Source organism: Poecilia reticulata, chromosome 21, assembly GCF_904066995.2.
Source record: "Poecilia reticulata chromosome 21, P_reticulata-male-v2, whole genome shotgun sequence".
NCBI classification, from domain to species: Eukaryota; Metazoa; Chordata; class Actinopteri; order Cyprinodontiformes; family Poeciliidae; genus Poecilia; species Poecilia reticulata.
This window is the reverse complement of record NC_088850.1, coordinates 3,043,348-3,066,149: the sequence shown is the minus strand read 5'-3', so window position 1 is coordinate 3,066,149 and position 22,802 is coordinate 3,043,348. Positions and strand designations below refer to the sequence as shown.

General features: G+C 37.9%; 1 protein-coding gene and 1 long non-coding RNA gene across 2 annotated transcripts in view; both read right to left on the bottom strand.

Moving 5' to 3' along the window:
• Window positions 1-4,052, bottom strand: part of clvs2 (clavesin 2) — a 34,319-nt gene extending 30,267 nt beyond the window's left edge. Inside the window, exon 1 of the mRNA XM_008397185.3 lies at window positions 2,825-4,052. Within this exon, the coding sequence (XP_008395407.1) occupies window positions 2,825-3,213 (389 nt within the window). The 5' untranslated portion in view covers window positions 3,214-4,052. The remainder of the gene's footprint in view (window positions 1-2,824) is intronic.
• Window positions 4,053-17,591: 13,539 nt separating this feature from the next.
• On the bottom strand, window positions 17,592-20,275 carry LOC145549798 (uncharacterized). The gene is made up of 2 exons (XR_014085650.1): window positions 17,909-20,275; window positions 17,592-17,838 (listed from the first exon to the last, which is right to left on the bottom strand). It is a non-coding gene; the product is annotated as an uncharacterized LOC145549798 (long non-coding RNA).
• Between the last annotated feature and the right edge of the window lie 2,527 nt (window positions 20,276-22,802).

Genomic DNA, 22,802 nt, shown 5'->3' with positions numbered 1-22,802 from the left:
CAAAAGAATCAGGTCAGATTATATGGAGAGTGACTCTGAACATCAAGTTCAAAGCTTTACCATTGAATCTTAATTACATTTAGGTCTGGACTTTGATTAGGCCATTCAAATTTCGTTGTAGCACAGGATATCTGTTTTCAGGTTTTCAGCCAGGACTGCTTGGCTTCTAACACTCCAAGTCCAATAATGGTATCTGCAGCATAATGCTACCACCACCATGTTTCACTCTATGGTGATTTGCAGAGTCAGTTGCCTTCCTCAGCATTCTGAATGCTAACATGTATCATCTGACCAAAGTATTCTCTTCCTCATTCTCCGTCTTTCTGCTTTTTCTTGCTACTTTCTCAAAAACAACAGTTGTGGGCTGATAGTCACATTTTTCCAATTTTTAGTTAGTTTACTCTTATGTTATTTAAATTTACTTCACAAACATTAATCAGTTTGTGTACAAAAACCAAATAAGATCCACATAAATGTATGTTTTTAGCATCACAAAATGTGGACCAGTTCAAGCAGTAAGGCTGGAGAGACCTGGTTAGCTTCATGAGCAGGAAGCTAATGTTGCTTCCTGCTCAGTTTGATTTGCTTCCTGCTCAGTTTGATTTGCTTTTCAATCATGTTGGATCTTAAACCTTAATTGCCAGTAATGAAGGCTTCTGCATGTGGCTCCTGCAAAAATCAGCGATATAAGTTGGTGCCTCAGTGGATCCTTGAGGATTTTCATCCAGCTGATGCTTCAGATTCGTCCGCTGCTCAGTTACCATGACATCATCTTATCCTTTCATCTCAAGGTTGCATCATGAAACTAAGTCATTGTACAGAATCTAAATCCATTTTTTGCAATAGAATCTGCAGGAATAATGTTCATTTTTATTGTTTTTGTACATATATTTAACACTATTCAGACTGACACAGAGGTCAAAATGTCACTAAAACTCTGGTTATTTAAACACTAACCAGGCCTGATCCCTTTTTAAAGCCAAACAAAATCAGGTTCTGACCCGACATTTGCCTTTAACCTCAACCTAGATGCTAATCCGGACCAAATGACAGAGCAGCCTGAGCGTTTCTGGGAACATGTGGGAAAAACGAGGAGAAAAAGAAAGAGAATGACACAACAATATTGTGTAAATAATAAATTAGAACAAATTTATGCAAATTAATGATTGATTCAATGTAGTTTTCAACTAATTTATTCAATAAAACCCATCAATACAGGTCTTAAGATAAATGTTGATTAAGCAATACCACAGTAGCATCTTTCTTACCCTTTGAAAAACCTACATGGTTGATTTTTTTAATTATTCATAGTTATAGTATTATTTTTACTATCAACAGTTTCTGGATGAAACCAGTGATGTCCAGTGGGCCGTCAGGTGATTTATGGTTCCCCATCGAGCTCAAAGCAGGTGATCATGGTGTGTAAAAGCAGGCCTGCTTCCTCTCAAAGGATAACGAGCTAACGAGACTTCAGTCCAGCAGCTGGTCGATCCGTCAAGCTGCAATCAGGCCCAGAGCTGCTCGGAGCATCCAAACATGCTGACATGCAAAAAGGGGATTGTTGGTTGTGACTCGCCTGCTTTTTCAACCAATTAACAAGCAGATAGGTGTAGAATTATTTGCATCAATAGGTTTTTAGGAAACCTATTGATTTGAAGAGTGCACCAGTTTTTTATGTAAGAAAAATAAAGCTATGACCTTTTGTTCCTTTCATGTGACATGCATGTTGTGCAATTCCACTAAAAAACAAGAAACAAGCTCAAAAATGAAAAAAATGTTTCTATAACCTGGTTGGAAAGTATAAAAAACCTTAAACTGATACATTTACCAACCTGCTGCATTCAACCTTTTACAAATTAATTAGATTTTCTTATTTTCTAGTTTGGTCTTTTCTAAAACTCAATAGTTTGACTCGATATTAAACTGAAAAACAACATGAATCAAGATCCAACAAAAAGTTTTCATTTTTAGAAGAATTACTCCTGATTTTTAAAGGGAAATACCAGAAATGACTCAACATCTACTTCATTTTGATCTTTAAGTCAAAAACTAATACATGAAGCCAACTGGGTTAAGTAACTAGTCACATTTACTTGAGTAACTTCTCGAGTATTTTTATTGCATTGTACTCTTTACTTTTACTGGAGAAATGCTGTCATGAAGCGTTGCTACTCTTACTTGTGTAAACTGGATTTTCTATCTACAGGGAAGAACAAACATGTTTTATCCAAACATTCAAAGACACATCTGCAGTTTTTGTTAAAACTTTCATAAGTTTTACATTGAAAGGACATGATTTATTTTTTCTTTGCCTGATTTTGTAATTATATTATTCAAGTGAACTATTTTCAGTTTGGTTTCTACAATACCAATATTTCCACACAACTTCATATTTTCTGATTATGCATTTTTACACAGTAAATGATTGTTTTGATCATTTACATTTCAGTACACAAGTCGTCTTTTTACAGAAACCTTCTTTTCAGTCATTTCAACATGTTTACTTTTATTTGAGTAAAAACATGTTGACGTGGTTCTGCTCTTACTTGAGTTTAATCTTTGGGGACCCTGTCATCTCTGTTAAAGTGTCCGAACATATTAGTCCATTTTCTGTCGTTAATGACCCGTTTTACAATGACTGTATCTAATATTTCACAGCTGTTTGGAGCAGGTTGCTGCAGCGCTTCGTAATGACTGAGTGGTGCTGAACGGACAGCTCCTCCAGCCTCTCATTCATTTCTACGGTTTCACAAACACAGATGTCTTTTCAACGTTTCCGGCCCTGATTTCATAAAAAATAAAAAATAAAAAACTTTTCTCTCACCTGCTCTGGTCCCAGTTGGCTGCAAACAGGACCAGGATCTTCCTGCCGTATTTGTCCAGATTGGAGAGGACTCCCGGGAAGCCGTCCTTCAGAGCCTGCTTGATGCCCGGGTCGGTGGCCTTCAGGTTCTTGAACATGTCCAGGTTCTGCTGCCGGTACTCGAAGTACTGTGCCAGCAGCCGGAACGCCTCGAAGTGGTTGAATTTCCTCGCCCTGAGGAATCTGAGGATGAAGGCGTCATCTGTCCTGAGGAAGCCGATGTCCGGCCGGGTGATGATCATGTCCCGGACCTCCTGGATGTCCTGGTGGAGGGTCTCCGGGTTTTCCTTCAGCTCCACCTTGGCCTTCTCCAGGGTCTCCGGAGAGAGGCCAGCCTGCAGGTGAGTCATCGTTTGCAACAGCTGTCCCTCCGCGGGGGGTTCCGGCCAACCAGCTGAGGAATCGGTTAGCAACAGGGCAGGGAAGTGGACGGAGAGCGTTTAGTGATCAGTGGCTGACTTCAGATGGAGGCCTGCTGCTCTGAACACGTAATCCACCCTGAACTGGCACAGACGCCGCCGCTGCTCTCATTCTGTGATGCATTTTCTACATACGGGCCACTCACTTTTACGCACACAATCATTGTTTCTTTTGTTTGTTTGTTTTTTTTAACAAGATTTGAACTTTGTTATAATTTCCCAGCGTGCAGATGATGAAGCGACGTCCGCCGGGGCTTCAGGCTGCACCAACCTGCTGCTGATCCGGGTGGCCTGAGCGACAGCCGCTCGCCTCCATGTCAAAGCCGCTCCGCGCCTTCTCTCCCGATCTGTGACTCACTGACGACGGCAGCATCCCCGTCTCCCCGAGCGTCGCTCGAAGCGGCCGGACAATGCGGCACGACCCTGCAGCCGCTGCTACGTGAACACCAGCAGACCTCCGCCTTCAAAGCGCGTCTCCATCCGCGGACCTCCTGCGAGCTGCTGCTGCTGCTGGATGAATCCGCTGTTCAACGCGTAAATCCGCCGCCTATTCTGGGAGGGAAAGTGAAAGGCATCAGAAGGGGAGGCGTCCGGTAGTGTACAGGTGTCCCGTGTGGTTTTGCCCCCCTCCTGCCTCCGGTTGCTGCTGTTTGGAGAGGGGTGGGGTGGATGAGGTGGGGGATTACCGTCTGTTCGCTGGGAAAGTGACTGACATCCAGAGAGTCTCTGCTCGGTGTGTGGATACCACCGGCGGGGGGATGGAAGAGGAAGGGAGGAGGTGGGAGGAGGGGGAGGAGTGAGAGATGAAAAGACGAAAGAGAGAGAGAGAGAGAGAGAGAGAGAGAGAGAGATTTGATTTTTTAAAACCTCATTTATTCACACAGTAGTGATCCAGAAAATATTCAATACAATTTTAGATCAACACATCCATAAATGAAAGTTCAGAATTATATATATTGAATAAAACACCTTCATAGTCCCAAATATTCTGAAAAATATTTAGTTCGTCCATTTTTAGATAATATTTGAATTCTAACATAACTCTTGCTCTAACCATACCCTTAAAGAGCTTTACACAATCAGTATTCTGTCCATTATTGACTTTGAATTTTCTACTCAAATAAATTGCAAGCTTTGCTTGACCAAGAAAAAAATTTAACAATCGTCCAATTTTCTTCTTTCCTTTGCCATATAGAAAACCAAAAATAAAGGACTGTTCTGTAAAATTTTCTCCAAGTAATTTCCAAATATCTCTTAGTAAAGTAAATAAATCCATTATTCTGAAACACTGTACAAAACAATGAAAGATTGTTTCTCTTAATAAACAAAAGGGACATTTGTCTGAAACACCAGGATTAATAATGGAAACAAAAGCATTAACTGCAATGACACCATGCAAGATTCTCCATTGTAAGTCACCAACATTTTTAGTCAATGGTGGTTTATAAAGTAACCCCCATGCAGGTTTCACCTCAAGACCAACTTTAAAAAAATCCCTCCAAGGAGTATCTTTTTATCTTTTAGCTTTACTTTGTTCAAAGCTTTAACACATTTCATATATATTACCTTTCCACTCACAGAATCAAAGAGTTTCCATTCATTTTTTTCTTTCTCTAAAAAATGTCCAGGACATTCCAAGTCTTTCAGTTGTGCTTTAAAACACAGCTTAAAGAAAGGATCTTCTTCGTCCGGTGTTAGACGTCCATCGAACCATCCCTTTATGAGTCTTTTGTCTTCTTCTGACAACATTCGCCTAAACATTGTCAGCATCATTCCTACAGTTCTTACAGAGTGCATCTCCAATCTTCGAGCCAACGAAACAACATCATCCATTTCAGTTCCAACAAGTTCGAGCAGATGTTTCAATGTGACCACCCCTTTTCTCATCAACAGTTCAGAGATCATGGCCATGTTGTCCCAAGCTGAACCCAAACGAGATCCCTTGAGGACAGGTTCCAATAATAACCAGTTTAAAGATGTGGATGCTCCAACTCTCTTCATTTCCATGAGGGTCCAAGATTTTAGCACACTGACATAAAAAGATGATAAGCACTTTAAACTATATTTTGAAAAATCAACAATAAACAAAGTTTTACCAAAACCTAAATTACCAACTTTTGAAAAAATCCATTCTGTAACTTGTTTCCACAAAACATTTTGTTCACCATACAAAAAACTCTGTACAAACTGTAGTCTGAAGGCTGCCTTCCTACTTTCTAAATGAATCAAACCTTGCCCTCCTTCTTCCTTTGGTAAAAACAAAACACTCTGAGGGACCCAATGTAGTCTGTCCCAAAAGAAATTTAAAATGATAGTCTGTAGTTTTATCAAAAAACCTGGTGGAGGTTCCAAAACAGATAAACGATGCCACAAAGTCGAAGCAGCCAGATTATTAATAATTAGTGTACGGCCCCTGTAAGACAATCGTGGCAAAAGCCAGTGCCATTTCTTTAACCTACCTTCCATCAGTTCAATAAAGCCTTCCCAATTTTTCATTACCTCTATTTGATTCCCCAGGTAAACACCCAAATATTTAAAACCATTTTTCAGCCACCTTAATTCGCCAGGTAATTTAGGTTCTTGTGTTGTCCACTTACCAACTAACAAAGCTTTGCTTTTGCTCCAATTAACTTTGGATGAAGAAATGTTGGCAAAACACTCAATAATTTTAGTTAAAGTAAAAACATCTGACTCTTCTATGATTACCACAATAATATCGTCTGCATATGCAGAAAGTTGAAAAGGTAGAGAAACTTCATTTATCTTTACCCCCTGCAACCTTTTCCTGATTTGACACAACAAAGGTTCAATACTCAACGAATACAACATTCCTGACATTGCACAACCTTGGCGAATACCTCGCTTTACGTTAAAAGGTGCACTTAAACCACCATTGACTTTCAGTACACTTTCAATGTCACAATAGAGGGTTTTAATCATGGCAATGAAACTAAGGGAGAAACCAAAAGCTCTCAAACTATTCCATAAATATTGGTGCTCCACTCGATCAAATGCCTTTTCTTGGTCAATAGAAATCAGACCAAGGTTTAAACCCAATAAATTAGAGACGTCCAAATAGTCTCGAATTAATGTTATATTATCTCTAATTGATCTGCCAGGGATGCAGTAGGACTGATCGACATGTATAACTTTATCGATCACTTTTCTTAGTCTGGACGCCAACACTTTTGAGAAGATCTTGTAATCAGTACACAATAGACTGATAGGTCTCCAGTTCCTTATTTCATACAGATCACCCTTCTTAGGGAGAAGAGTGAGCACAGCTCTGCGACAGCTAAGGGGTAACATTCCCCTTGCCACACTGTTATTGAGGACTTCCAACAGATCTTCAGCCAGCACAGGCCAACACCATTTATAAAACTCTACAGGCAAACCGTCTATTCCTGGAGCTTTTCCATTCTCCATGCTCTGCAGCGCCTCCTGCAGTTCTTCCAACGTCAGAGCATGCTCCAAGATGACATTGTCTTGGTCTGACACCTTTGGCAAATCATTGAGAAACTCTTTTGTCATCTCAGAATCTTCTGTAAGCTCACTGGCATATAATGTTGAAAAAAGTCCACAGCTCTTTTCCGCAGTTCGGTGGGCTCTGTTAATTCTTTTCCATCTTCAGAGCGAATGCAATGAATGAGACGATTTTGTCCATTTTTCTTCTCCAAACTGAAGAAAAATTTAGAGGGAGCATCCATTTCAGAGATACTTTTAAAACGTGAACGTACCAGAGCTCCCTGCGCTCTGAGCCCAAGCAGATCAGACAAAACAGATTTTTTCCTTTTGAGAGCCTGAAAATGGCCTCGATTTTCTGTGGACTCACAAAAACCCTGAAGATCCACAATTTCAGTCTCTAATTCCTCAATAGATTTTACCAATTCTCTTGTAACATTGAAAGTGTATTGATTACAAAACTGCTGAATTTTAATTTTACCAATATCCCACCACTGCTGTACAGACGTAAATTGACATTTCATAAGTCTCCACTGCTTCCAAAAAAATAAAAAACCTTTTTTAAAACAACCATCATTTAACAAAACAGTATTGAAATGCCAATATGCACTTTTAGGTTTTAAGTTATTAATAAACACATTCCCTATAATCATAGAATGATCAGAAAAACCCACTGGACATAAAACACATGATTTAAATATTTGCAATTGGTGCCCAAAACAATAGAACCTGTCTAATCTTGCCAAAGTAATATAGTTCTCTTTACAGTGAGCCCAGGAATACTGCCTTATCTTTCCATTTTTAGATCGCCACACGTCAGCTAAATCATATGTTTCAATAATGCGTTTCAATTTCTTCCTTGACTGCATATGTGGCTCCAAATGATTCCTATCTATGTCATCTATTGTACAATTAAAATCACCTCCCAAAATTAGATAATCTGTTGACACACATTTTAATAGTGTATCTGCCAACTTTTCTAAAAAAACACAACGTTCACTTGGAGTTGCGGGAGCATATACATTCAGTAAAATAAATGTTATCTTTTCATACTTAACAGTAACTTTTAACAATCTTCCAGTTACAACATCTTCAGTTTCAATAGAAAATGGAAGAAAGTTTCTTGAGAAAAGAATAGCTACTCCAGCACTTAGTGAAGTTTTATGACTCAAAACAAGATTTCCATCCCATTCTTTCTTCCAATCAACCTCATTTTCTACATCACTATGAGTTTCTTGAGCAAAAGCTATATCAATGCATTTAGATTTTAAAAGTTCAAAATACACAGCTCTTTTTCTCACATCCCTTGCACCATTAAGGTTTAAAGATGAGATTTTAAATCTACTCATAACACAAAAAAGGATCCAAAGGAAGAAAAAAGAAATACTAACTTTCATGAAACTCCCTACATTTGAGCTCTAACTTTTTGCACCAGTTTTCGAAGTCTATAAACTTCAGTGTCTATTAACCCATCAGAAGTCCTTTGTCTCATTAACCATTTAGCTGAGTCAACAAACAGTTTTTTGTTTGGAAAAAAATCCTCTATAACAACATCCCATTTTCCTTTTGTCACTTCCAAAAACCTTCTAATCTGCTCTAGACTGTATCCATTAGTACTCTGGCCATCAGGAATAGAGGAATCAGATTCTCTATTGCTATCAGAATCAGATAAAACCTCCGAATCACTTTCTTTCCCACTCTTTTCTTTCAACTGAGTTTTCTTAGGTTTTACCCCTTTAGCTTGTCTAGATTTTCTTTTAGTGTTTGGTATTTTAAAAACACTTTCCTCGTCCCTGATCAAATTCCCTCCACTATGAACTAAGTCATCAACATCCATTTCTTCCTGCAGTCCTTCTTGTGTAGTCATTTGACTCCCTATACTCTCTTCAGGGGAAGTAATGACATCTTCAATGTCACGTTCTGAAACATTCGACTGTTTTTGGTCTCTTGTTGAAACTTCCTCCCCAGGGTTAGATTCTTGAGCTCCTTCCCCAGCATCAGCCACCGGTTCTCCTTCCCCAGCGGCAGCCGCAGAAGTTCCCTCCCCAGCTGTGCCCACTGTTGCTCCATTCATAATGTCTGCTGATGTCCCTGGCTCTGGATTTTCATTAACCGGAACAGTCCCTTTTTGAACCTTTTCAGGGCAATTACGAACCGAATGTCCCTCCTGGTTACACCCAAAACACTTCATTGTTTCAGTTGTTGCAAAGATAGTGTAATCAAAGCCGTCAACTTTAAATTTCATCACTATGCTCAGTTCCTCAATATCATTTTTTAGAATCATAAACACTTGTCTTCTAAATGAAACAACGTGTTTCAGCTTTGCTGATTTGCATCCCGACGGGAGCATTTTCATTGCCGACACGATCTGACCGTGACGTGACAATTCTTTCAACAACACTTCATCACTGATGAAAGGTGGCAAATTAGACAGGATGATCTTCTTAGCAGGGTTCATTAAAGGGAAAACAGTAGTTTGCGTATTTCTCAAAACAATTCCCCTCTCGACTACGCTGTTCACCTTATCGATCGAGTCCAAAAAAATAACCACTGCATTATTCATCCTGGACGCTGCCTTCACACTTTCACACCCAACAACTTCCCCAACAGCTAAACCACACTCCTCAACCGAAAAATCCACGCCAACTGGTATTTTAATACCATGCCGACGTGAAAGGCTCCTAAAGCCTGCAGCGCCGTAACTTTTCCCGGCCATCGCACCGAGCTAAAAGCTTGGCGCGGCCGAAAAAAAGACACTATTGTGACACCAGTGAAGACAGATCGTGTTAAAAGTGTGAAACAAGTGAATCACCACTGTAGAAGGTGAAGATCAAACCTTTAGAACACCTCACACTCGTTCTCCTTTCACTCCACACATGCAGCAGACGCTCACACATGCGCACTCGAGAGAGAGAGAGAGAGAGAGAGAGAGAGAGAGAGAGAGAGAGAGAGAGAGAGAGAGAGAGAGATGCCAAAACGGGATGCAAGGAGAAAGAGAGGACGAGGTTTGAGGCAGCTTAGCTAAATAGAGGATGGAGAATGAATAATAAAAAAAATAATCATAATTTAGATAATAAAATAAAGCTAAAACTAATCAACTTTAGGTCAAATTTGTGGCCCTTTCTCACCTTTCTTTATGTTTCAGTCTTTATATTCTTCTGCTTCATCTTTTAAAATACATGAATGCATTATCTGCTAAGTACTGCTAACTACAGCCTTATATAATATTCACTGCACTGAAAGCTTCAGGTTGCAACATAAGGAGAAGTGTGGAAAAGTGAATATTTTTGAAAGTCATAAGAAAATTCAAAAATATGAACACTGAATTTTTAGTTATCATAATTTAGGATAAAAATATATATGCAAATTTGATCTGTCTGTAAAACATGATGAACTTCATTTTGTTATTATGCAGCTTGGACGGCTTTGTTTGGTAAAACTCTTTGCTTTTATCTCTTAGAAAGAAAGGAAAGGAAATGAGCTGTTTACTGAATCCATTAGTGTGAAGCGTGTGTGGAAGACGTGTTGATCATTTTTCAGAAGCAAAATCAAAACTTATGAAGTTGAGTCTTTCAGGGGAATTTTAAAGCTTTTGGGGTTTTTTTTACCAAAAATGATTTTGGGTTTAAATTGATGAAGGAGTCCCTGAATGGTTTCACTTTTATGCGTCAGTAAAGTCTGGCTTGAACGGAGAGAAAGTAAAAAAAACAAATATGAACCACAGGATGTGGGAGGAAGAGTCACTTTTTGTAGCCTGAAATGTACAGATTCAGGGTCATTTTCAACCCATGTTTGCTCTGTTGTGAAATATATAAAGTGAAACATTTGTAGTGAATATGAAGATGTGCAGCCACAACAGAAAGCAGGATGGGCTGGAGTGTGTGACTGAAAGGCAGAGTGAGGAAGAGGAGGAGGAGGAGGAAGGGGGAGGAGCTGACACCTGCTCAGCAGCCACCAGACAGCTGGACTTTAAAACACTGAATTAATTTCTTTTGTATCCGCCTGATTATCTCCCATCATGGCTTTCTGTGTCAGTGCAAATGGTGCAGCGTTCGGCTCAGTTAGCTTCACTGCTGCCCGTTAAATCAGCAGTCCAGACAAATCTGGAGCAAATAAAGTCTAAATGGAGCTCTGCTGCTGTGTTGATCTAAACACAGAGCCGTTTATTTCTTCCCCTTAAGATTAGCTGTGATCGCAGCACATAGAGCCCACAGCTAAAAATACATTATGTATGACACAATTTTAAATGATCACAACAGATATGAACCAGTAGATGTTTGATTAATGTATTCCTGAGGTTTTTTTCCATAAGTATGAACTTCAAACGTACAGCTGGTGGAAGATTTTCCCTCTGATGCTTTGATGTCAGTAAGTGTGTAAAAGCCTGAACGTTTGTGCTCTGATGTTTGTTCAACTGGTTTAAAACACGAATATGAGCAACTTTGAAACATTACTTGACCAACAGGGCAAGAAATGTACCGATAAAGAGAAATAGAGAAGAAAATGCAGATGAAGAGTCTTTCAAAAATCAAACATATGAAACTCTTTCAAGCTGAGGTCAAAGTTGAAAAGTGTTTTTTCCTGATTTATACTTTCATGATATGTAAGGTTGCTTTTTCATTTGTGTTTATTGTTTTGATTTAAGTTCTACTTCTTCTATAAAGTTTAGTGGTAGCTTATCTTAGTGTATAATCAACAAACTCTACCTTCAAATGCTCTTATTTAGTAAAACTAAAAAACACACAATCGAATTTGTCCTTTATATACTTTATAAATGTTTCATTTAAACCAAATGATTGATTCTTCCCAATCCATTTCCTTTCTTCCTCTTCTTGAAGCTGCACTTATTTATTTTTTATAATTTGTCATTTTTTCTCTCCTCTCCCAGCTGTTTTCCATATACTTTCATCAACACACCTGTTACCTATCCAGGAATCACTCCTGATTTCCACACACTCCTTACATTCTCCTGTTAATTATCCATTTAAATCCGGTTCAACCTGTTTCCAGCAGTCACTTGTGTCTCTTAGGTTTGTGGATCCTCTTGCATATTTGTGAATCTAACGCCTCAGTGAAAAACTTTTATTATCTCTGGGTTTATTCAGAGAGTTTGCCACAGAACACACTGAGAAAACACAAAGGGAATCCACGGTCAATGGAAAAAACATCAATCTGCAAATACAAAGATATGAACATGACTTCCTGCAAAGCCTGACTTGTTTCACCTTTTTGGAAAATTGAGTTAAAGTTAACAGGTGAAGCTGTTTGGGGTCTGAGGACAGACTGTCAAACCTTTGGATTCAGAACATAGTCGGATCAGTACCATCACACAGATCCTGTTTGAAGTTTGGCTTTGATGTGACTGAGTTTATCCAGAGAAGATGATCTCAACAGAAAATCTCTGTTTTGGAAAACCGATCCCAAATAGGAAGTGCAAATGGATGAATTTTGCAGACTTGACTTTGCTGACCATTTTTATGAACTGAATTTAAACCAGTTTATTCTCAGATTTTTGTTCCTTGACCCCTGAATGTGTCTGTTCTCTGCTGAACTCAGCGTGAGGGAAGAAATGTGTCCAATATCTAGACTCCGTTAGCAGTGGAAATGTTTTCCAGCTGTTAAATGAGAAATTAATTCTTAGTAAATTTGTATGAGTGAAATCCAAATGAAATGACCTCCCACTCACAGCAGCACTGACTCAAACATGCAGTGAAGCTCTGCAGCAGCACAGCACTTTTTCCAGGCAAGTCACAGAAACACATAAGAGTGACGGCCATTTCAAAAGCGAAACTCAAAGTCAATGAGGATCTGCTGACTCTGCATATAAAAAGATAGAATATTTTTATTCGATCTGTCAATAGCAGTTCAGTTTCATATTCATCCATTAATTTTCCATCTTATTTCTATTCAAGGTCGTGGCAGACTAGCCCATCTATTACCTGCAGGAGGTGGAGAGTAAATCACCCATTTAATACAGAACCAATACAGGGAAGAAAAGAAAATCTATAATGCATGCTCAATATTTCTTCTGAAGTCTGATTAGAAATGAAAAATAAACTCCTACATATGTTTAAACTGCAGGAGGAGATAAATCAACACAAACTGTTTCAAATCATATTTCATACATAATGTCAGAAAAATGTTTCGGTGAAGTCCTGTTCATTTATAATACAGAGGAGATTTAAACTATAACAATTAACATTTATAATTAAAGAGGGTTTTTTTATTTAATTTGATGATTATGGTTTACAGTTAGGGCTGTACAGTGGTGCAGTTGGTAGAGCTGTTGCCTTGCAGCAAGAAGGTTCTGGGTTCGATTCCCGGCCCCGGTCTTTCTGCATGGAGTTTGCATGTTCTCCCTGTGCATGGTGGGTTTTCTCCAGGTACTCCGGTTTCCTCCCACAGTCCAAAAACATGACTGTCAGGTTAATTGGTCTCTCCAAATTGTCCCTAGGTGTGTAAGGGTTACAAGGGTGTATAGAAAATGGATGGATGGTTTACAGTTGATAAAAACTCAAAATTGAGTTTCTCAGACAAAATTAAGACCAAAAGAAAATTTAATGCTGAATGTTTTGTTGTCGCCTCTAGCAAAACGGGGGAAACTGTTGATTTGACATTTATAAGTGAACCAGTTCTGGATGTTTTCTGGACGGCGGATAAGCCACTAAAATCCCTGCTGAAGAATCTGGATCCTCAGAGTTCTGCTTCCAACATGTGTAAGTTAATAGAAAGTTTAGTAGAAGAAAAAAGTTTGATTGAAAAGGTGAGGATGTTTAAATTTTATTTGCTTTTTCATTCTCTGAACCAGAACACAGAAATAAGAACTATAATCCTACACTGCCACCTGCTGGTCAGCTCGTCTTTACTCGACTTTTCTGTCTGCCACGTCTTTCTTTTTATGAAGGTAATGTGGCAAATAAACCGATTAAATGTGTTATTAAATGTTATAGTTCTGTCTTCTGTGAATAAATAACATGAATTTAGATTTATGAATCTAAAGTTTTCTTATTTTTCTTTGTAACTCTGTGGCAAGACTATGGAAGTAAATATGTGCCATCAGAATTTGAATAAAAAATGCATCTGAAACTTGAATGTTGTATATTTGTACTTACTTTTTCAATAAATAAAAAAATCAGTGTCATTATTTGTACATGTTTGCAATTTTCATAGGTTAAAAAAATTCAGCATTTAAAAATGTTGAAAATGATGATGGTTCAGATTTTTATTGGGAATTTATGCAGTCCAGTGTTAAACCACTCCACCCAAAAAGGCTTTTTATCTACCTTTTTTAATGTTGAATTAATAAAGGACATTTCCAATCCTATCCGTTTATAACTCAACTCATGAATCTGATCTAAACTGAGCTTTAAAATCTAATTCAACATTTTATAGAGTTATAAATCCCAAATTAGTCCAATAATTTGAATAATACTATCCTGAAATAAAAGCTATAAGATTTCCCTTTAAGCTCATAATACTTATGTGACTTTAAATTCATGAAGTTAGAGCTTTAATCTGCGGACCATACAACTGGATGAACAGCAGGGGGCAGCATTGTTACGATTAAATCATGTGAAAAACTCATTTTTATCATCAAACTGAAGCAGCTCCTGGTTTTAAAGAATATTAAAACCAGGAGGGTTAATAGGATCAATATTATATAACTGATTAAATTCACAGGTGCTGGGCTATAAAATTGGGTTTTAATATCATTGTGTTTTTTTTTTGTTTGCCTAATTATATATTTTTTGTAAACTGTGATCAGTCTTTCTACTACCTGCAGCATTCAAGTCTTTTTCTCTGTTTTTATCACATTTACAAACTGAAAGTGGAACAGATTTGTGATGATAAGCTGCTGGATGAGATGAAATATAAGATTTCAACAGATTGCTAAAAAAAATGTTCCCCCAAAAAAATCAAAGAGAAGAACAAAATTGGGGAAAATTGGGTAATTTCTCTGTGGAGATGTTTCTCCACATGGGGTGTGTTGCTCCCCGAGGTCAGCCCGGAGCTCATCAGGTGGAAGAACATGGATTGTAAACCGTGTAGCGATCAAAGACGCAGGCCTACATGCCACACCCTCTGCTCCAACACTAACTAACCTCTCTGAGGGGAAACTCACTGACCCCTGCAAACAGAGCAGACGGGGGGGGGGGGGTCAGGGGCTGCAGGAGGCTGGACGGTTCCTGGAAAGAAGGAGGAACAAGATGGGGTGAGGAGAGGTAGAAAAAAAAAGCTTTTCTTCCAAGACTTAATGCCAACTGAGTGATAAGGAAACCACATTAAAACACAATAAGGTTAACAAAACTCAAACACATGACAATAAATCAGAATCTTGTCCTGGCTACACACTGCAAAAACACTAAATCTTAAGTATTTTCATCTAGTTTCTAGTACAAATATATTAATGCACTTGAAATTTGACAAAACTATATCACAACTGACTTTTCAGCAATGAAAATGAGTTTATTTTAAGTCAATAATCCCTTAATATTCATAAAAAGTACTAGTTCCACTGGTGGATAATTTCACTTAAAACATTTTCCCTTCCTAAGAGTCCTGAACTGCTCCAGGTTGGCATTTTGGCTATTTCATTTGTTCGTCGGTTTTATTTTTTGCAGACAAAACTTTTGTTTTTGCTTTATGAGTTGCAGAAACAACCATATTTGTTCATTTTCCTAATTTTTAAATATCGGTTCACATAACCACTTACTTTACAGCAACATGAAAAACATATAATTATGAAAAATAAAGCTTAATAATCATGGCAGGTTTGATTGTTTGGAAACATTTACATGTTTTCATCTCATTCAGTTACTCACCACTGTAGTGAAATGACACACTTTTTTCTGATTGGCCACCATCTTTTGTGCCCATTCATAAGTTCATCCATGCAGGAACAATCACAGCTTTGTGTTTCCACTCAAAAGATTTACTCCAGTGGGAAATGAACAACTGGTGTTGCTGGGTGAAATTTTAATTAGAGACAATGAAAGACGTGACCGTGTCGTTGGGATGGCAGTAGGTGGTTTCGCTCCAGAAAATGATGCTGCATTCTGAGGACTTCAGATGTTTCTGTTGATGTTTTTAACCAGAATTCCTTTCAGTCTGTGAAAGCAAAACTTTTAAAATTCAGGGTTTTCCGTTTGTCTTTAATTCAACTATCTCCTCCCAAAAGATGAAGCAAAAAACCATTCTGGAAAATATTTTGTAGGATGCTATCAGAATTTAAAAACACACATTTTTATTCAGACTGAAGTGTTGCTGTCTGTATTCCTGTCTATTTCTCTCTAATCTTGAAATGGGTTTTGTCTGTGGTGATATATGGCTCTAGTGTCGTCTGCCCAGCAAAATGGGCTCCAACAAGAGACTAAATTAAGAGTAAATAATCACCTCATAAATCAAACAAGACAAATGGTAAATAGATATACAAGTAAGAAGGGAAGGAAGTCAGTAAAAAAGTAAATTAACTTAAATGTAAAGGAATGAATGAATAAATAAAAGCCTTTACATGTTAGAAAATAGATTAAAAGCAACCTTAAAAGCTGTAGAAAATAAAAAATGACTAAAAACCAAACAATATTGTTCAGCCAGATTGCAGCAGGCTGAAACAGAGATTTCAGTGTATTTGTTCAGTGGTGCTGCAATATTCCTAAGAGCACTAAGAGTAAGATGAACGGCTGATTAACTGTAATGATGCTATCAAGTCTGAGTCCATAAACAGTGGATAACGTGTAAAAATGATCATGGAAGGAGGTCAGGATTAGAATACATCCTAATGACTGTTGGGAAAGAATTAATGCAATAACAACAATGCATAAAACATTAGACATTGGCTGTGTTTTCATTATGAACGTGCACCAAAATTTGTCAATATTCTATTCAGATAATGACAAAAAAAAACAATTTCATAATTGTGGTGTTTCTATTAGATAAGAAACAATTAAAATCACACGTGAATTTTATGCGATAAGTCATTAAAAACACCATCATCCTCCAACTACTTCCTGTTGTCTTCATCATAGTTTGTGTTATTAGCAACATCCGATTGTTGATCATTCAAGTTTTTTCATTGCAGTTACGATACGGCCACAAAACTACCTCAACATGTTTTAGCAAAAAGCAAGAGTTTTTTCAAAACTGGTGTTTCCATTAAGCAAATTTACTAGATGTCAAATTCCACAATAATATGGCAAGTATTGGTACAGTATTGTTAGTCAAAATGGAATATAAATATCAGACCTAGATTTTTAGATATGAGACATAAATGAAATATTGACAGGCTCAACTTGTGTATTTCTGTCACAATCATTTTCTTCTTTCCTTTTTTTCCTTAAATTAGCATTTTGTTTGGTGGCTCCTGCTCCAAGTTGGCACGGCCGCCACCAGAGTGAGGTAATGGCTTCTGAGGCGTCTGATTGGCTCCTGGAGACCTGCCTATGGTGGTCCCACACAAAAGACAGATCTGGGCTACAAATGGGCTGAGAGCAAACTTCAACCTAAAGGCTGACCCCCTCTAGTGTACACACACACACACACACACACACACACACACACACACACACACACACACACACACACACACACACACACACACACACACACACACACACACACACACGGGTTTGGGTGTATTAGCGGGACAATTTTTCAAACCAGTTTTTTGCAACACTAAACGGACACCCCTTTCCACTTATGCTAGAAAGACGTAGTAAGTTGTCAAAAGTCTTGTTGAGCTACACAACATAGATCTCACTTAAAAATTTAGATACACACATCAGAACTCAAAATACAAGAACCTGACCCAATGTTGTATTAAAAGGACAAACAATAATGAGGTGCTTGGCTCCGTTACATGGCACCAACAGTAATTGTCAGAGCCAATTTTATTTATCAGGACCACGGCATACACATACAAAAAACATACAATTTATGTGCATTAAGAAGTCCAAACATGGAAATATGGACTATCAGTAGTCCATATTTCTGTGGAGTGCATCTGTCATCCCATGAGATGTCTGAATCATCTACGGAATCAGGAACATACTCTTCTTTTTATGATGTCACCTTACTTGAACTTTGTTCTTTACAGACCTGTTGATTAAAAACAGATTTTGTAAACATTGAAAGCATTTCAGCAAGAATATTTCTACTAAAAACTTACCACTTGAAGTTCAGTGATGTCCTTCTTTTATTTACGATAACACTTTTTGTGCCAGGACTGGTTGTAAACTAGACAGAGAAAAATAAGAATTGACAAAGGGAGGTAGCATGATAAATATTTAAAAAGTAAGTGCCACACTATGACTCACTTTCAACATACAGCACAGCTACACATGGAACACTTTTTTAGAAGTGTTCCTGTGGGATCATATTCAAAAGATGAACCCAATTCCCATTCTCAAAAAAATTACCTTAACATCACACACCACTCCATTTCAGAGGCGACAAAACTCCTTCACATAAAACACATTTTTCTAAACTTGACATTTCATCATGGATGAGATCATGATCACACACACAGTTAACCACTGTTAACCAAAAAAAGTGTAATCTTAAGATAAGAATTTGATCTCGACACGTGTGTAGTGTAGAGCAGTGGTCCCCAACCTTTTTATTACCGCGGACCGGTCAAGACTTAGAAATTTTTTTGGGGGTGGGGGTGTTAACTTTCAGATAAGGCTTCTGCATGTTTGTGTTCCCGCTAAAGCCTGAATATACCCAATTTGGGTTGTCTTAGTCCTTTTCTCGCAACCTGTGGGGTTTTCCCTGACTAGGAACGAGAATACAACCTGTTGAATGTGACAAGTAGCCAATCAGAAAGTGCGGTGACGTAAGAACGGAGGGGAATCCCAAACAGCTGACATATCACGCAACTGAGAGTCCGGTGGATATCGGAGATGATATGTGGAAATGTTTATTATTATATGTAAAGGTCATTATTATATATGTTTATTCAGTTAAAAATGTTAACTATGAAAAAACATATTCACCTCCAAATCATAGTGCAAAGTGGAATGAGAGGCTAGCCTCTCGGGCCCAGGCTCGCCAGAGGCTGGGGACGGGCTGTATGCGTCTGCAAAGTTTGGTGAGATTTTCAATACGACAAAGCCCCCAAAAAGCCAATTCATTTGGCAAAAGAATCATAATAAACAGCACATTTTCAATAAGCCTACGCAGCGCTTAGCTGCTCGGGCCTAATTAATACTAATGGCTTGCACCTGGACTTGACGGATTGTACCACAGAGGAGGAGGGATACAATAAAAGGAGAATTCACAAGGTCTGATTTTTTTCAGGAACAAGAAAAATTTATTTGAGTAATATTTTGTAACTTACATTTCATTCAATATTTCAAAATTAAATAGTTTATCATACATTTTTCATTAATTAAGAGGCAACAGTTAGATGGTTGTCACTTCCTCTGTTCAATCAATTAATCATGTTTATTTGTATAGCGCATTTCAGCAGCAGGGGAATTCAAAACGCTTTATATCATAAAACCAAAAACTGTTGTCTAATGGCAGGTTGGCTGATGGACCTGCCAATAGACAATTTAGACTACCTAGACAATCTGCATGTATGCAGATTGAGATAACGACAAAATATCAATCTTTAAAGTTTTGTGCAAACAGTAACACACATTATATTTTTGGCACTTTAAATATTTTTTAAATAAATGCTTTTTATTTTTATATTTGTAATTCTGTATTACTCCATGACTAGTTATCCATTCTTTCAAATTCAAAAAATACTTTATTGATCTTAAAAGGGAAATTAAATTTACAAAAAGCTTGGGTCCTATATAGATTTCTCTAGTATTTTTTCTGTACATTCTGTTCATTCAGGATAGCTACATCATAACTGCTTTGCTCTGCTGATCAGTGATCACTATGTTCAGTTGGTTTGCTTTTCCCATTTTGTCTTCCTGTATATAGAAGGTCCACAAGATCTTAGCTTGTTTGTTTTCTACCACCTTGTGTGGCATTTCCCATTTTAACGAGGTGTGTTCAAGGTTATATTCCCTTCAGATGTTTCTTCACACTATTCTGGGTACTTGGTTGTGGCGTTCCATGTATTCTTATCATGCTACCATCTTGCATCCTGGTGTTAGATGCTAGATTGTCTCAGGGGACTCTTTGCATACGATTCACCAAAGATCTTGCTTGGTGTTACAAATCTGGGCCGCTATTGCTCTGGTGCTAGGGACCTGCTTATGTCCCACCATGAATACTGCCTCTGTGCTGTGTTTCAGTCTAAGCCTTTTTGTTCATTGGAGCATTATTTGCTCTCTGCTATTTTGTTTTGATGCATAACCATAGCAACAGGATATTTTATAACAAAGTATGAAAAATAAAAACAGAAATCAGTCCAAATACATGGTATCCAAAACAAGAAGCAACTTTTTTCCAAACAAAAGCTATTTTTCCTCTAGAAAGGTGGGAATGAAAGTTTAAAAAGTAAAAATCTCAATGAAACAACAGAGCTATTCCACTGTGCTACAACCTTGAGCGGCACAATTTTCCATGCATCATAAGCAACTTTTGTATTCTTATATTAGTGGACTGAATTTTCTGTCTTATTATGCCAGCAGGATATATGATAACTTTCAATGCATACCTGTTGATTGTCTGGACCTTGCAAAAGTATCCATAGCCCTGGAACATTTCCATATTTTTTCACAACTGCAAATATATTTTCACAGAATTTTATGGGAAAGACAAATAAAAAGTGGTATACAGTTGCAAGTAGAAACAAAACTGCATGATTTAAAACGTTTTTTACAAATAAAAGCTAAAAAGTGCGATGTGCAAAAGTGTTCTGCCCCCTTTCCCCTTTCCCTGAATGCAACCAATTGCCTTCAGAAGTTGCCTGATGACTGCTCATGGTGAACAAATTCAACTCCTCTGACTGCCTCAAAAGTTGGCAAAGAGAATATTGGGGAACAAACAGCATCATGAAGTCCAAGGAACACACCAGACAGATCAGGGATAAAGTTGTGGAGAAGCTTAAAGCAGGCTTAAGCCACCTCACAGAGTACTGTTCCATGAATCATCTGGAAATGGAAAGAGCATGACACAGCTGTGAACCTACCAAGAAAAGGCCATCCACCTAAACTTACAGGCTGAACAAGAAGAACACTGATCAGAGATACAGCCAAGATGTTCATGGTGGCTCTGGATGAAATGCAGAGATATCTGTTCACAGTATAACTATTAGTCATGCACTGCAAAAATGTGGTTTTATGGAAGAGTGGCAATAGAGAAACCATTGTATAAAGAAAACTAAAAGAAGTTCCATTTGCAGCTTGCCAGAAGCCATATTGGGATACAGCAAAAATGATTAGACTCAAATTGAACTTTTTAGCAAAAATGCAAAGCGTTATTTGTGGTGGAGAACAAACACTGCACATCACTCTGAACACACTTTCCCCACTGACAAACATGGTGGTGGCAGAGCCATTCTCTGAGGGTGCTTCTTTTCTTGATTATTGTAAGATGGATTGAGCCAAATACAGGGTAATCTTGGAAGAAAACATGAACACTCCTGAACCTGGAGTCTGCAAAAGACTTGAGGCTGGGGCAGAGGATCACCTTCCAGCAGGACAATAACCCTAAACATAAAGCCTGATCTACAATGGCATGGTTTAAATTAAAGCATATTTATGTGTTAGAATGGCAAAGTCTAGACATAAACTCAGTGGAGAATCTTTGGCAAGATTTGACAACTGCTGTCAAGTCAATTTTATTTGTATAGCACATTTCAGCTGCAAGGCAGTTCAAAGTGCTTTACATCAAAGAAGTCATAAAAACATTCACCTTAAAAAAGAAAAACAAAGAAACTAAATTCAAAGTAAAATCAAAATTAAAATCATATACATAAAACATATTGATACATGTACCATTGATTAAGATTAAGAAACAACTGTAAATTAGTGTGTTTTTAGCCTTGATTTAAAGGAATTCAGCTGTGTTGCAAGTTTTCTGGAAGTTTATTCAAGATTTGTGGTGCATTGAAGTTAAATTCTGCTTCAAAATGCTTGGTTCTGGTTCTGGGGATGCAAAGCAGACCAGAATCAGCAAAATGCTAGTAGTGGAGCGCAAAAATAGTTTGGTGAAAAAAATGTCTCTCTTATGGTTTATATTTATTTTAATCCATGCACTTATTCCACACATTTATTATTCATAATATTTTAAATAAAAAATATTTTATCAAAATATATATTAATTTCTGTATATTTTTAGGTGCCACATACATTCCAAGGTTGGACAAAAGGTTGGGTTTAGGCATCTGACTAACCTTCTTAAAATATTCAGTCTTATAGCACAGAGTAATCATTTTGCCAACTCATCCCCAGTGTAAGAGTTGGCAATTTACACACAATTTGTGTGTAAACAGCAACACGTGAATTAAGACACTGTAGTAATTAGCAGGACCTTTCGACAGACAACCAATCAGAATAACAGCTTGTGTGAATATTTGTGAGGTCCTGCTATTACACAAACCTGCCATAGGGGCACTGTGGTGATACACAGATTGTACATAAAATCAGGTTTATGTGTATTAAACGGACATCTCTTTTTTTATGCACTTTTGGGGTTATTGGACCAATAGAAACCTTTCTACGCTTTTAGATTTTTGTCAAAATTAGCAGGACACCGCTCCTGTCCTGTTAATTCAAAATGTCCTGCTAGTGTTGTGTGTATTCTGACGAAATGTCCTGCTAAACCCCATTTACCAACACACGCACACACACACACACACACACTACTCTGAAATTCCTTGCCTTGTCTCCCTCACTGATGAAGGCGGCCATTCATGGCCGGTGACAAATTACTACTGAAGCATGAGACTAAAGAGACCCCCCTCCCCATCTCTGTGTTTCTGTCTCCATCTCGCTCCATTATGGACTGTGTGAGACTTGTGGGACAGAAAATCACGCAAGACACCCCGGCTATGAAAGGAGTCCTATGTTTAGCTGCCCTGAACAGAAACAGAGCAATGCCAGTTAGGTTTTGTCATGAAAAACTGCATTGTTATTGTATCGTTTAGCCTGGAA